At 39.8% G+C, this 12965-nt stretch overlaps 2 protein-coding genes across 2 annotated transcripts; both read left to right on the forward strand.

Moving 5' to 3' along the window:
- Positions 1-618: 618 nt before the first annotated feature.
- Positions 619-2108, forward strand: LOC310802183 (fibroblast growth factor 3-like; the record flags this gene model as incomplete). Its single annotated transcript, XM_083666477.1, has 3 exons — positions 619-895; positions 1269-1372; positions 1728-2108. 3 exons carry the CDS (start codon positions 619-621, stop codon positions 2106-2108), a joined length of 762 nt encoding a protein of 253 aa, XP_083522603.1.
- A 3228-nt stretch (positions 2109-5336) lies between these two features.
- Positions 5337-7202, forward strand: LOC310801700 (fibroblast growth factor 4B-like; the record flags this gene model as incomplete). Its single annotated transcript, XM_083665785.1, has 3 exons — positions 5337-5634; positions 6603-6706; positions 7026-7202. The coding sequence occupies 3 exons, from the start codon at positions 5337-5339 to the stop codon at positions 7200-7202; spliced, it is 579 nt and encodes a 192-aa protein (XP_083521911.1).
- Positions 7203-12965: the final 5763 nt, after the last annotated feature.

The following is a 12965-nucleotide window of genomic DNA, read 5'->3' on the forward strand; positions in this document are numbered from 1 at the left end:
TTAGCTAGGCTATTCCTTTATCATTATATTATATCACTGTAGTCTAAGTAACATTATAGTCAATGTTTTGATGTTAAGTATACTTCTCACAACCAACGTCTTCGTTTGAGCATCTTTCAACCAAGTGGACAAGAGAATTGACCAGAGGAATTCCCGCGTTGAAAGCCATAGTGTATAATTTGAGTATGTTTAATTGGCCTTTTGAGTCCTTCAGAAGTGAACCTCAAAAGGAATCGAGTTGTAGCCTCCCCTCGGATGGCTCGCCCTTTGTAATGCGGCTTTCCGCAATAAGCCACTGTGCGCAGTGTCATGTAATTTTATCCATGCTGCGCTCTCATAGTTCGCACAAGACGGTAACTTGCCTAACTCCCTCCGTCTGTTTATCAGTGGCAGCGGGTCGTCTTGGTTATTGAATAACGTGTTTTTTTCTGCGCGCAAAGCGCACCAGGGAAGAGGAAGACCAACGGCCATTTCACAAACTGTCGGTTTTTGTAGGCATAAGGCGACAACTAAAACGAATTTCTCGACAAGTCCAAAACTGGATTAACGGACCAATAAAGTGGATGAGTCCAGTTTTTGCACTCATGGAGGAGGATTAAGATTTTCAGACATGCCACAATGGTAATAATCCTGGTCTTGTTATTGCTGAATTTATTGCACCCAAGTTGTCAGAAACCCCGCTCCCCTTCGTTGGTTAGGACATCTAGTCCACGTTGCGCCGGTGGGCAGAGCGGTGACCCAAGGCACCGAAGGGACGCAGGAGGGCGCGGCGGGGTATACGAGCACCTTGGAGGAGCACCAAGACGCAGAAAATTGTACTGTGCCACAAAGTATCACTTACAAATACATCCCAATGGGAAAATAGACGGCACTCTTGAAGAGAACAACCCTTTCAGTGAGTATAATAACGTGTATCTCTTCTTTATCTCTCTGCCATCTGATGCGCAGTGACACATTACACACTCCAAATGTGGCTTAGACCTGGATCGTTCGACTAGAAAGTTGGCCTGGTTACATCACCCTATCCGGTGTTAAAACCATAGATATAGAAAACGCAATAACCACATCTCTGTGATTCAAAAAATGTTATAACATTTGACATCAATGAAAATTGAAACGTAGCCTTCTGAGGTATAAGACACAGTCATAAGACACACTAAAAGAGGTATAGGAGGAGGAATAGAAAAATAACACAACTTTTAAAATACTTTTCAGTGACTCTTGAATTAATAATGAATTGATGAATTACTCTTTTTGTGTCCATTCAGGCATACTGGAGATAACATCAGTGGATGTGGGTGTTGTGGTGATAAAGGGACTATTCTCTGGCAGGTATCTGGCCATGAACAAGAAAGGACTACTATATGCTTCGGTAATTATGAGAACTGAGAACACGTGTTCTCCCCCTCTCCCTCTCTCTCTCTCTCTCTCTCTCTCTCTCTCTCTCTCTCTCTCTCTCTCTCTCACACACACACACACACACACACACACACACACACACACACACACACACACACACACACTCTCTCTCACTGACTTTTATTATTGATAATTATTGCATAATCAATTTCCATTCAGCCATTCAATATCATCTGTATTAATGTAGTCCTATAGATTATGTGGTAAGGGGATTATTACTTTACATGTGTCTAATTAAAAAAAAAAAAAAAAAAGGCAAGCAAAGGAAAACCTGCTGAAAACCCAACCATTTCATTGTCTTCTTTCAGGATATATTCAACCAGGAGTGTGAATTCATCGAACGAATACATGAACTAGGCTACAACACCTATGCCTCTCGATACTACAGGACAGCCCCTCCCTCCCCAGGAAGCACCAAACGAAGGGCGAGTGCTGAGAGGTTGTGGTATGTGTCTATCAACGGAAAGGGGCGTCCTAGGAGGGGCTTGAAGACCCGCAGGACAGAGAAGGCTTCCCTCTTCTTGCCCAGGGTTCTGGGGCACAAGGACCATGATATGGTTCACCTGTTCAGCAGCAGTCAGAGCTACCGCCAGACTCTACTCAGACTCACAGAGAGGACAAGGCTCACAGAGCAGAGGAGACACAGGCACAGGGTTAGTGTATCAAGAACCAGGGAGTGTGATAACTAACCAATGTAAATGTAGTGGAGGAGGTTTGGATGAATAACCTAGCCTGGAAACTTTTAAGATCAAATGTTGCTCTCAGACCACAGACATCTTCTTGGTGAGCAGGAGACTTGGGTTCAATCCCCACTGTTTACACAAACACGAATAATGCTGTGGCGACATCACAGCCGAACCCAGGTTCATGTATGGAGGAGCTGATGACTGATGACCAACCAGTAACAGCTCCCCTTGCCCTCCTATAAACCCAAACTAGCACACACTCCTGGAAATGACAATGACAAAATGATTGAGAGAATGCTTTTGAAGTTCTACAGTATAAAGTGTCTGATGTCATAAATGTTGAATGTATCTTCTGTATTTCTATGGAAATCTATTGGCTGCTGTGTCATACACTCTTAAAAAAAGGGTCTAAAAATGGTTATTTGGCTTGTCCCTGTAGGAGAACCCTTTTTGGTTCCATGTAGAACCCTCTTTGTGGGTCCTTTAAATGGGTTCTAGGTAGAACCAAAAAGGGTTCTCCTACAGGGACAAGCTGACAAACAGATCTAGGTCAAACCTTTTTTTGTAATATAGTACAGTATGTATTGTGATTGTTGTCGAATTATGCCAAGCACATGTTGATGTTTTCCTATATCATACTTTGGGGTCATTTCACACATGTTTTGAAGTGCCATAAGAATGCATGTACATTATTCAAGTACTGTAGATACAAAACGCACTTTGTTCAAACCAACAAATTGTGAAAGTTCAAAAGTTTTATTGTATGTTGCTGTTGTTGCATTTATATTTGCTTCCACTATTCCATAAACACATTTTCCATCAATGTTGGTAATACATTGTGTTTGATGCGTACAGTATGGATGGACTAAGTGTCATTACTCATGGAGACATTATTCCAGTTTTTGGTAACCTTTGGGTCTCATTGGCTTTCTCATAAAGGCCAGGACAGAGTTCCTCTGTGTGACGGCTTGCTTCTACTTCTGTACATTTGTAGACACTGCACCCTAGGGGCAGCCAGGTATATTACAGTATATACCTGGATTCAGCTTGACTCACATGGGTAATGGGAAGTTCTCCGGGAGGGTCTGAGATATCGACAATGTGTAACGGCTCAAAGTACAAAAAATACCATAACGCATGTTTCCTACAGAAAACAAGCAGGTGCTACCACAGATAAAAAGAGAAAAGTTCCACCACCTAAAAAAGAAATAGACTAGACATAAACTCTGTTGGATTCAATGCCATTCTGTAGAATGCCGAAATCTCAAAATCAACCAAACATCAGATGTAAAAATCAAATGCAGATCACGACTAGCCTATTAGCAACTTACATATCTTGATGTTAACAAGTACCAAGCTTAATTCGTCAACCTGTCGAAACAATTGAAAAGAATGATAAATGTTTGATATTTCATATCAATGTTTTATCTCAAACTTTAAGCCTAAATGTATACAAACATCGTGGAATAAGTTATCTAACGTCTGTAAGCAACGTTTCACCTACGACAAAAAATAATAATAATAATTGCAATGATGTGATACCGCAAAACCACGTGATAAAATGCAGCACCATGGAGAGCGGCATAAAGGTAAGACGTGCACGTTAGAACATAATACTTGACTACTATGACTACGAATATTTATGTATGTTTAATTGAAATTCTTATTACCTAGGCTACTTTGATTTCCATCGCCAAAAAAAACATATTTTGAAAGGCCATTTGCTAAATCAGAATGATTTCATATTTTAAAAAGCAAGATTTTAAAACGAGGACAGTGAGAACATGCTTTTAGAATTACAATGCCACAAAAATATCAATAAACATAATCAAGTTAACGGTAGGTAAATTGAGGATATTCTAGCCTCATTACAGTTATAGTCATATATTTAAGACCTTCATTTTGGGTATGATTCAACAAAAAATATCTTCCGACTTCTTTCCATCAGTTTCAAAGAAATGAAGAACACATAGGAGCAGGTGCAAAAGTCGCTGAGCCTCACTTAGCACCTCAATGTAATGTCTGTTGTGTATTACACTGGCAATAGGCGCTCCTAGGTGTTAAAGGTCGCACATACGGTTCAAACCCCGAGGGAAACCTTTGATATTAACTTTTATTGACCTTTTATGGACATGCACTGAATTGCTCGGTTTATTTTACCCAGCACTGGTCATTCCCGAAAAGCAATTAATAACGGAGAGGCCCGGTTCGTGCGTAACGGTTTGGTGCAGTCTGCATATCATAGGACGCAACATAATTGATGTATGAATTGCATCCTGTTTATAGCTCATGACAGGCTATTCTGCCAATGTACCCCATATGTAATCTTAAAACATGCTGTTTTAATGCTTCCAAGTTTGTTTGCATAAAAATAATGCAACATATATTGTTGATATTGCGCACTTTAAATACTTACAAAATATTGTTTTATGTCCTACCCATCCATTATGTCGGTTCTAAAAGTAGAATTTCATATAAGAATTCGTCTTTTGTTGTTTTCCTGTTATTGTTCATTTATAGCACTGTCTCCTACTCAACAGACTGTTGTCTTTTCTGTTTCCTATTCTGCATCCTGCAATACATAATTTATTTTATTTTCAGTCGATATAGGAGGAAGTTTTAGACAAAGATCATGCGTAATTCTTGTCTCTTGGACACAGCACTAACAAGTATGTGATATAAAGACTTAATAACGCAGGCTCTCCAACACAGGATATATGTTTTAACATATTTCAGACCACATTGAACTTACAGTATAACATGTAGAGAATCAACTGAGCGGATTGAGATGTAACTGCTTGGTGCGCGCACAAGAAGGGGAGGTGGTTTTCTGAGTGACTTTGCGTCGGAGGTAACTACCGTGCATGTGGATTGAGAGCAACCTTTTGTTACAGTAGGTGGCGTGCGATGTAATTCTGGAGCAGATATAAGTAGCCCGTCGTCAAGGGAGAACAGACATGGCTATGCCTTGCAACAATACCGACAATTCACTACTTCGACTCAAAGCACCACAGAATCGAATCAGGGAAAACTCAGCGGAGCCACCGAAGTAGCCCTCAAGTGACTTCATGCCGAGTCTAAACGAAGTTCACTGTTTCGCTGGATAGTGCGGCTGAGTCACATAGTCTCTGCAACTTTTTCGTAAACCTGCGAGCACCGTGGACAGGAAAAAGGGAATTTATAGGGAAATCTAAAACTTCCTTAAAACACGTGAGTCCGCACTGACCGGGGATGTCTGTCCACGCTTCCCTTCTACCGCTGCTGGTGTGGGGATTGGTGTGTAGCTCCGTGCGCACTGCCCCGTTCACCGGGAGGATGAACGGCACTTCGATGGAGCGGCACTGGGAGACGCTCTACACGCGCTCCTTTGCTCGAAACCCGTGGGAAAAAAGAGAGGTCAACCGGGATGGGGACTATATGATGGGCATCAAAAGACTTCGACGCCTCTACTGCAATGTTGGCATTGGGTTTCATATTCAAGTTTTACCTGATGGGAAGATAACTGGAGTACATAACGAAAATCGATACAGTAAGCTATTTTTCGTATAAATGTATAAAGCATCATCCACCTACTTGCTACCACTAATACCAATTAGTGTATTGATATGTCTTGATAGCATCCCTGAATGTTTCGCGAGCCTTAGTTCGTCCAGAACTTTGTGACTTCTTGGTGGGACCGGGTGTGTGTATGGGCACCTGACGGATGGAGTGTGTTGGAGTTACTAATTGACGTCACATATTCGTATTTCTGTCTCATGGTGACATGCCAAGAGTGATTTTGGCAAATGCAGCGCTTCTTTGATGCATGCGCCTGCTTGAACAATTTTCGCGAAATTTCAAAAAAGATTGCTTCTGGCCATGTTTCTAATTGGTGTCAGTATGAATCAGGAATATTATCAGATGTGAGGATTTTGATGCTATCACAACAGGCTAGGCTACTTGGGATGGGGGTGTTTGATCTGTTATTGGAGATACATTTATCTTTCAATATCTAGTATATCCAACACATTCAAGACATTGAAATGTTAGATTTGAAATCTTTGGATATATGACACATCCACTCATGTCCTAAATTCCCTGTCTCATATATCAGTCTATGGGAGGAAACACTGTGGTGCAATCCTCAAACAACAATATACTGTACAATACTATGTCTGAGACAAAAGTTGTGTTCTTTTTTTTATCTGGAATAAGCCTAGAGACATAACAATTGCATTGTATTTGCTCAAAGCTCCAACCAACCCATTCTAGGAATGTTGGGGAGAGGAAGTCCATCATCTAGCCTACTTGATGCTCAAATTCATCATACCACAGAATACAGCACTCCAAGGGCGGAAAAAGCATCATTTCCTATCAGGATGTTTCAATAGCAGGTTGAAAATAGACCTGTCCTCCTTATCGGCTCAATCTACTGGCCTAAACAATAGAGGAAAAACAACATTGTTTGGATATAGATAAAGTATAAACATATCAGTGATATTCTTTGCCTTCTTCCAGGTCTCCTTGAGATATCACCTGTGGAAAGGGGAGTTGTCACCCTGTTTGGCGTAAGAAGTGGTCTGTTCGTGGCCATGAACAACAGAGGGAAGCTCTATGGATCTGTAAGTATATTCAATGTTTTTCTGTGCATTATTTTAACCATATGTTATTATACTGGAGACCCTGACAAGCCGTAGCATGTTTTCAGACAGAGAATTACTGTACTCAAGCTGTGCATTAAGTATTTTTCCGATTCCTAGAATACCTACGCTCGGAAAAGATACGCTATGCTCTTTAGTGAATTTGAGAGTCGAAAATGTAGAGTTGGGTGGTTTGAGATATCAGGGGGAAACAGAGAGTCTGCATCCCCTTCAGTGTAGCCTGCAATGGTCTACACTAAGATCTAACATCTTTGCGTCCCTTCTCTCCTCACCTCTCTAGGGTCATTACAACAATGACTGCAAGTTCAAGGAGAATCTCTTGGCCAATAATTACAATGCGTATGAGTCAGCGGCATACCCAGGGATGTACATTGGACTGAGTAAGACTGGCAAAACCAAGAAAGGAAACAGAGTATCGCCAGCTATGACAGTGACACATTTCCTACCCAGGATCTGAACCAAGCTGGTGAGCAAAAGGGAGAGGAGACTCCAAACAATGCACTTTCAAATGTCTTTTTTTAGAGTGTGATATTTAAATTATTTATTTATAATTCCTGATAATTTTATATTTTAGGAACGTGGAATAATGATAAAGGGAAAATGAAAATGGAGAAATCAAATGTGTGCTGCTATATGTGTTTTAGATGAGTGACATTTTGCACTGTTTTCTGAGTACTATTGTGCGGCAATGGTGCAGTAAGCATTCTCATATTACCTTTGGTCATATGAAAACAATTAGAGACCCTATGCTAAGAAAATGTTTAACTGTAGCAGAAGATCTGAATATTTGAGAAGAGAAACCTAGTGGCCATTATTATAATGAAAACATCCAATGTCTGCATTGACCTATGCAATCAAGGTTTCCAGTTATCTACTGTAATATGGGAAAAAGGAGGTCCAAACTATTCAATGACCTGCCTTGTCCCATAACTAGCAATGATGTCACTTAAAGCCACACTGTGCAACTTCTTCCATCATGGGCATTTGAGTAAAAAAGAATATCCGAAATTAGACCTCAATTGATTACCAAAAAGGATGTGATTAGTCAGCTTTGTGTCATAGCAGTATGTTTTGTAAGAAAGACTGCTCTTTATTTTACCTAAATTCTATAGCATTTTACTACCTCATTATAGACAAGCAGTAACTTTCCAAAAATAGTTCTAGGGATTGTGTAGTTTGTTTTGTCTCTTTTTGTTGTTCTGTTATTTTTCTGAGCATGACATATGACCTTGTCATACTGTACAAGTCACTTTTATGAATACAATCATAGTATATACTCAAACATGCTAATATACCAGTATCAGTACATTTGAGAAGGTGAACTACGGGAATTGAGTGGAGTCCATTACGACAAAGGGAAAGGGCATTTTCATGGCACATCTGTACAGTAAGAATAGCTTTAACTAAGGCCTAAGGTTGAAATAATTTTTTGTTGTATGCATGTATGGTTCAAATAGTTTCCAAAATGGCACATGCAACACACAAATGGACCTTCTACTCTCACATACATGAGATGACCAGTTCAATTAACGACATTGTCACTTTGTTTTCAGCATCTATAGATCTAGATGTCTTACTGCACTCAATGTCTGATTCATGGTTTTGGAAATCTATCCTTGTGAATTTAGTTCTCCTGCAGTTGTCAGTTGTGAGAACCCCATATTAGACTTTGGCAGTATGTTGATATTTCATTGCTTTATTTGTCCAAAGGGAATCATGCAAACAAAAACCAAGAAGAATGTCATTTTTTGCTGGCACAGGGGATGCAGACAGAACATAATGTAATTGTCAAACTGATAAATAGATGTATTTCATACTGTGCTCAGTAATACTATTCTGTGTGATATCTGCATTCAGTTGAAAATTATATCAAACTGACTCCTTTGTCCCCTAATTTCCTGTACATGTATATGTATCAACTTATGTCTGTAGTTTTATACAGGTCCTGTCAAACATTGTGGTGTATGTGCTGTGCACATTATTAAATAACTTAAAGAGAGTCAATAAATTATCTTCTGCAACATAAAGCGATGTATATGGACTGTTTTCTTCTCTTTTTAGCAAGTGATATATAGTGTGTTTCTATCAGTTTGTGTCTCAGTTAACAATGTGAAACCCATGTCAAGGAATCAAAGAAAAAGTGTAGAGAAAAAAAGTATGAGAAAGAGGAAGCATTGTGTTTTTAACTCTATTCTAATTTGACTATGAGGTTAAGTAGAGATTCTCAGCTTTAATTTAATTGTTCTTTTTTCAGATTGGTTTCACCATTTAGAAATTACATAGCATGGTTTTTATACATAGCCCCCATATTTCAGGGGACTAAAAGTATTGGGAAATTGGCTTAACAGGTGTTTCTGGTTAGTCAGGTGTGTTCCGTCATATCATTTGTGCATGCATAAGAGAGCTGTCACTGTCTAGTATTGATTCTAGGCTTTGGATTTGCCTTTGGTGTCTGTCAAATATCAGAAATATAGCCAAAACCGTAGACTTACCAAAATCAACAGTTTGTAACATCATTAAAAAAGAAAGAAAGCACCAGTGAGCTCAGAAATCGCCAATGGGCTGGTAGGCCAAGTAAGATTTTTGCTGGATGACCGAAGAATGCAACCAGCTGAACTACAGAGGATTCACTGCAACCACTAGTTATCTTCAAAAAGGATGGTCAGGTTACAGTTTTTTTACAGTAAAAAAAAAAAGTACAGAAAAAGCCTGCAGAGGTCTGGAAAATGATCTTGTGGACAGATAAGATGAATATACAGTACCATTCAAAAGTTTGGACACACCTTGCCAAGAGTGTGCAAAGCTGTCATCAAAGCAAAAGGTGGCTACTTTGAAGAATCTAATATATAAAACATATTCTGGTTTGTTTAACACTTTTTCATTTACTACATAATTCCATATGTGTTCCTTCATAGTTTTGATGTCTTTAATATTAATCTACAATGTAGAAAATAATAAAAATCTGCCCAAGATTTACAGCATACCACCTCATCTATAAAACATGGTGCAGGGGGTGCTATGGTTTGGGCATGTATAGCTGCCACAAGAACTGGCTAACTTGTCTTAATTGATTACTGCTGACAGCAGCAGCAGAATGTATTCTGAAATGTACAGACACATCTTGTATGCTTGTGTACAAGCAAATGCTTCCAAATTCATTGGATGGTTCTTCATCCTACAGTAAGACAATGACCCCAAACATAGCCATATGCCATAGCGCCTAGGGAGTTTTTCAGGGCAAAAAAGTGGAAAGTTCTTGACTGGCCATGTCAATCTTCAGATTTAAATCTAATTGAACGTGCATTTCATTTCCTGATGATAAGATTTTAGGCACAAAGACCTCAAAACAAACTACAACTGAAGATGGATGCAGTACAGGCCTGGCAGAGCATCACCAGAGAATATAACCAGCATCTGGTGGGGTCAATGGGTCGCAGACCACAGGCAGTTATTGCATGCAAAGGATTGTCGACCAAATACTAACATGAGACATGAGTAATTTATTTCGACATTATAGGATTTTTTCCAATACTTTTGTAGCCTTGAAATAGGGGGAGTATGTTTAAACAAATATTTCTAACCCAATTTGAAGAAACATGAAATAAATCTGAGAATCTCTACTTTGACCCCATAGTAATTATTTGATTTCAAATCCAAACTGTTGGAGTATAGAGCTAAAAGAAGACAAAATGCTTCCGCTTTCCAATATTTATGGAGGGCACTGTATATTAGTCAAACTTCTCCCACCAAGCAAAAGCAGTGGATTGGGACAGACTTAAATAACTCTTGGTCTCTTTATCCACTTTTCCTTGATAGCTTTTCTAAATAGTTAATTGTTGTATGAAATACACACATATCACAGATTGCATCAGTGCATACTGATGACTAACAGCAGTTGTGAAATTCAGAAACCCCTTCCAAGTCTGATTGGTGCACTTCATAGCCTGGGGGATGTTCGTAGTCCTCCTATCATGCGTAGACTAGGGAAAGTTGTCCTATGACAAGGTGGTACTCCTCTCTGACTGGTGACTAACAAGGATACAGCTCAGACTTCAAACTCTCTGACACTCTGGTCTATAACTCTAAATAACAGGGTTGTCAAAATGACTGGCCTGGAATGTATGTTTCCTCCACAAAAAAAAAGACAAAAAATCTCAAAGTAGAAGATTAATGATAACGCCAACAGTAAAGTTTTGTAAACTATTCAGTTAGCTGCTTCCCTGTAATTTCCAGATTTTCAGACCTGGTCATTGTGTAAAAGAGTATGTAAAGTCTAAAAGGGACAGAATATGCCTGTGAGCGTCCTGTCCAATTGAAATGTGACTATTATGTTTTCAACCCAATGTTTAACCCCATTTTAATCCAATGTTAACCCAACATAAAGTTTAACATGCTGATATGGAGAGAGTGCCTTGGCTCACCATCATGAGAAAAGATCTAAAAGAGAGCTTCATGATCTACAAGAGAGCATGAGAGATGAATTTACATGTATACAGAAATCCTAATAAACACTGCTTAGGGTCTTGAGAGGTCGCAAGATCATTGAGACGGGGTAATTTGTATGCTTGAATGTATACTGCACTGAGGGAGGATTACCATGTTAAAAGCCTGTTGAATTCACACCCTCTCTTAAGTGGTAATGCAGGTGAAATCTCATCAGTAAATTGGCTATGTAAATAGGGATCTATACAACTAGATTGTTTCTCTCGAGGCTGGCTGAGACAGTGTGAATGGAGGACAAAGCACTGGTAAATAAGAGAGTGTGATTTCACTAAGAGGACAATGTGGGCTAGTAAATGTATTTTAGCCAGAAGAGTTCATAGCACAACCCCTGCCTCCCTACTTACGCCAGTTCAGCCTCTAACAAACTTGATCAATCCATTATTCGTTCCCTTCATAAACCCTCTATAAAGCCTACATAATGTATGGTTTACAAATCATTTATAAGCTAATTTGATATTATGTAAAGGCTTCTACTGTCTGGGGGTTTGTCTTTGTATTGTACCCTTCATGTACCCTTATGAAGGGTATATGAAGAACTCATATTCATCCTTCATACATTAGGATTATTTTAAAGTGGGACCAGTAGGTTCATAGGATAAAAGAGGGATGACTTGGCTAAAGACAAGACAGGTGCTGCATGTGTCCACTCCCCCACCCTTCCATCCTGAAGCACCTCCAACACCATAAAGATGACAGCACACTGACACAACCCTAACCCAGCTCTGTCTTCCTCTCCACTGAGACACCTATAAAAGCAGTGTCATTTCTGCACCAATTGTCTGTCATCCAAATCAACATTTGCACATCGCTGAAGTGCCTCTCTTGCCGTTTACAATTGAACAGTTTACCTCAAGTGCCTGTTTTATGTCCAAATAGCCCTTTCATGTCTTCAGATGTCCTGAGGTTCCACAAAACCTCCAGACAAATCCATGAAATTGGCAACAACGTGTGTGTTAACACAGAGTGGATTGATACTAATTGAACGGGGGTGAAGTTGATGGCCTTGGTAAACAAGCTAGCCAGGCCAATGGTAGGTAGGTACATGCTGCTATTTTCACGTGATTTGTTCCCCTGTCCTTTAGAGTGCTAATACTCACAGCCTCACACACAGCTCTGTAGGAGACCAGTAGGGAGATACACAGGGCTATGCTATACGTCGACTGCACTTGTGAAAGTGCATGTATAATGCAGCCTTCCCTATCACCTCTATGTGTGTCTGAGGGCACAGCTGCAAAAGGAGGGGGGGGGGGGGGTCCTGAGGGTTGGCAGCTTTGATTGTTAATACATTTCTGTAGTGGGAACATGAGATGGTAATTGCAAAAGTAGGTAAAGTCATTACTGTGGGTGAATGTATTTAATCCATTTAATCGTGGAACTTTACAGAATTAAATGGCACAAACAAATATCATGTTGAAAATAAAGGCTTGTGCTTACAAATTGTACCATGGTTCAAACTGATGTCTAAGAAACAATGCACAGGCCTTTGTTTTTTATATAAATGTTTTCTGTTTCAACCCAAGTCGAATTGCCACAAGACTGAACTCAACAGCCCTACCACCAGATCCACACCCAAACACACCTCCCCAATGCTAGTGTTAGAGTGCTGCAGATCTCTGAGTTTTGGTTTGAGACCCCAGGGTTTATTGTTCGACTGTGCCAGTGTTTAGACTGGCCCTGGCCCTTTATCTAGTCACTTCCCATGAGTCAGGGAAAACAA

This window comes from Argentina silus (genome assembly GCF_951799395.1).
Source record: "Argentina silus genome assembly, chromosome: 3".
NCBI lineage: Eukaryota > Metazoa > Chordata > Actinopteri > Argentiniformes > Argentinidae > Argentina > Argentina silus.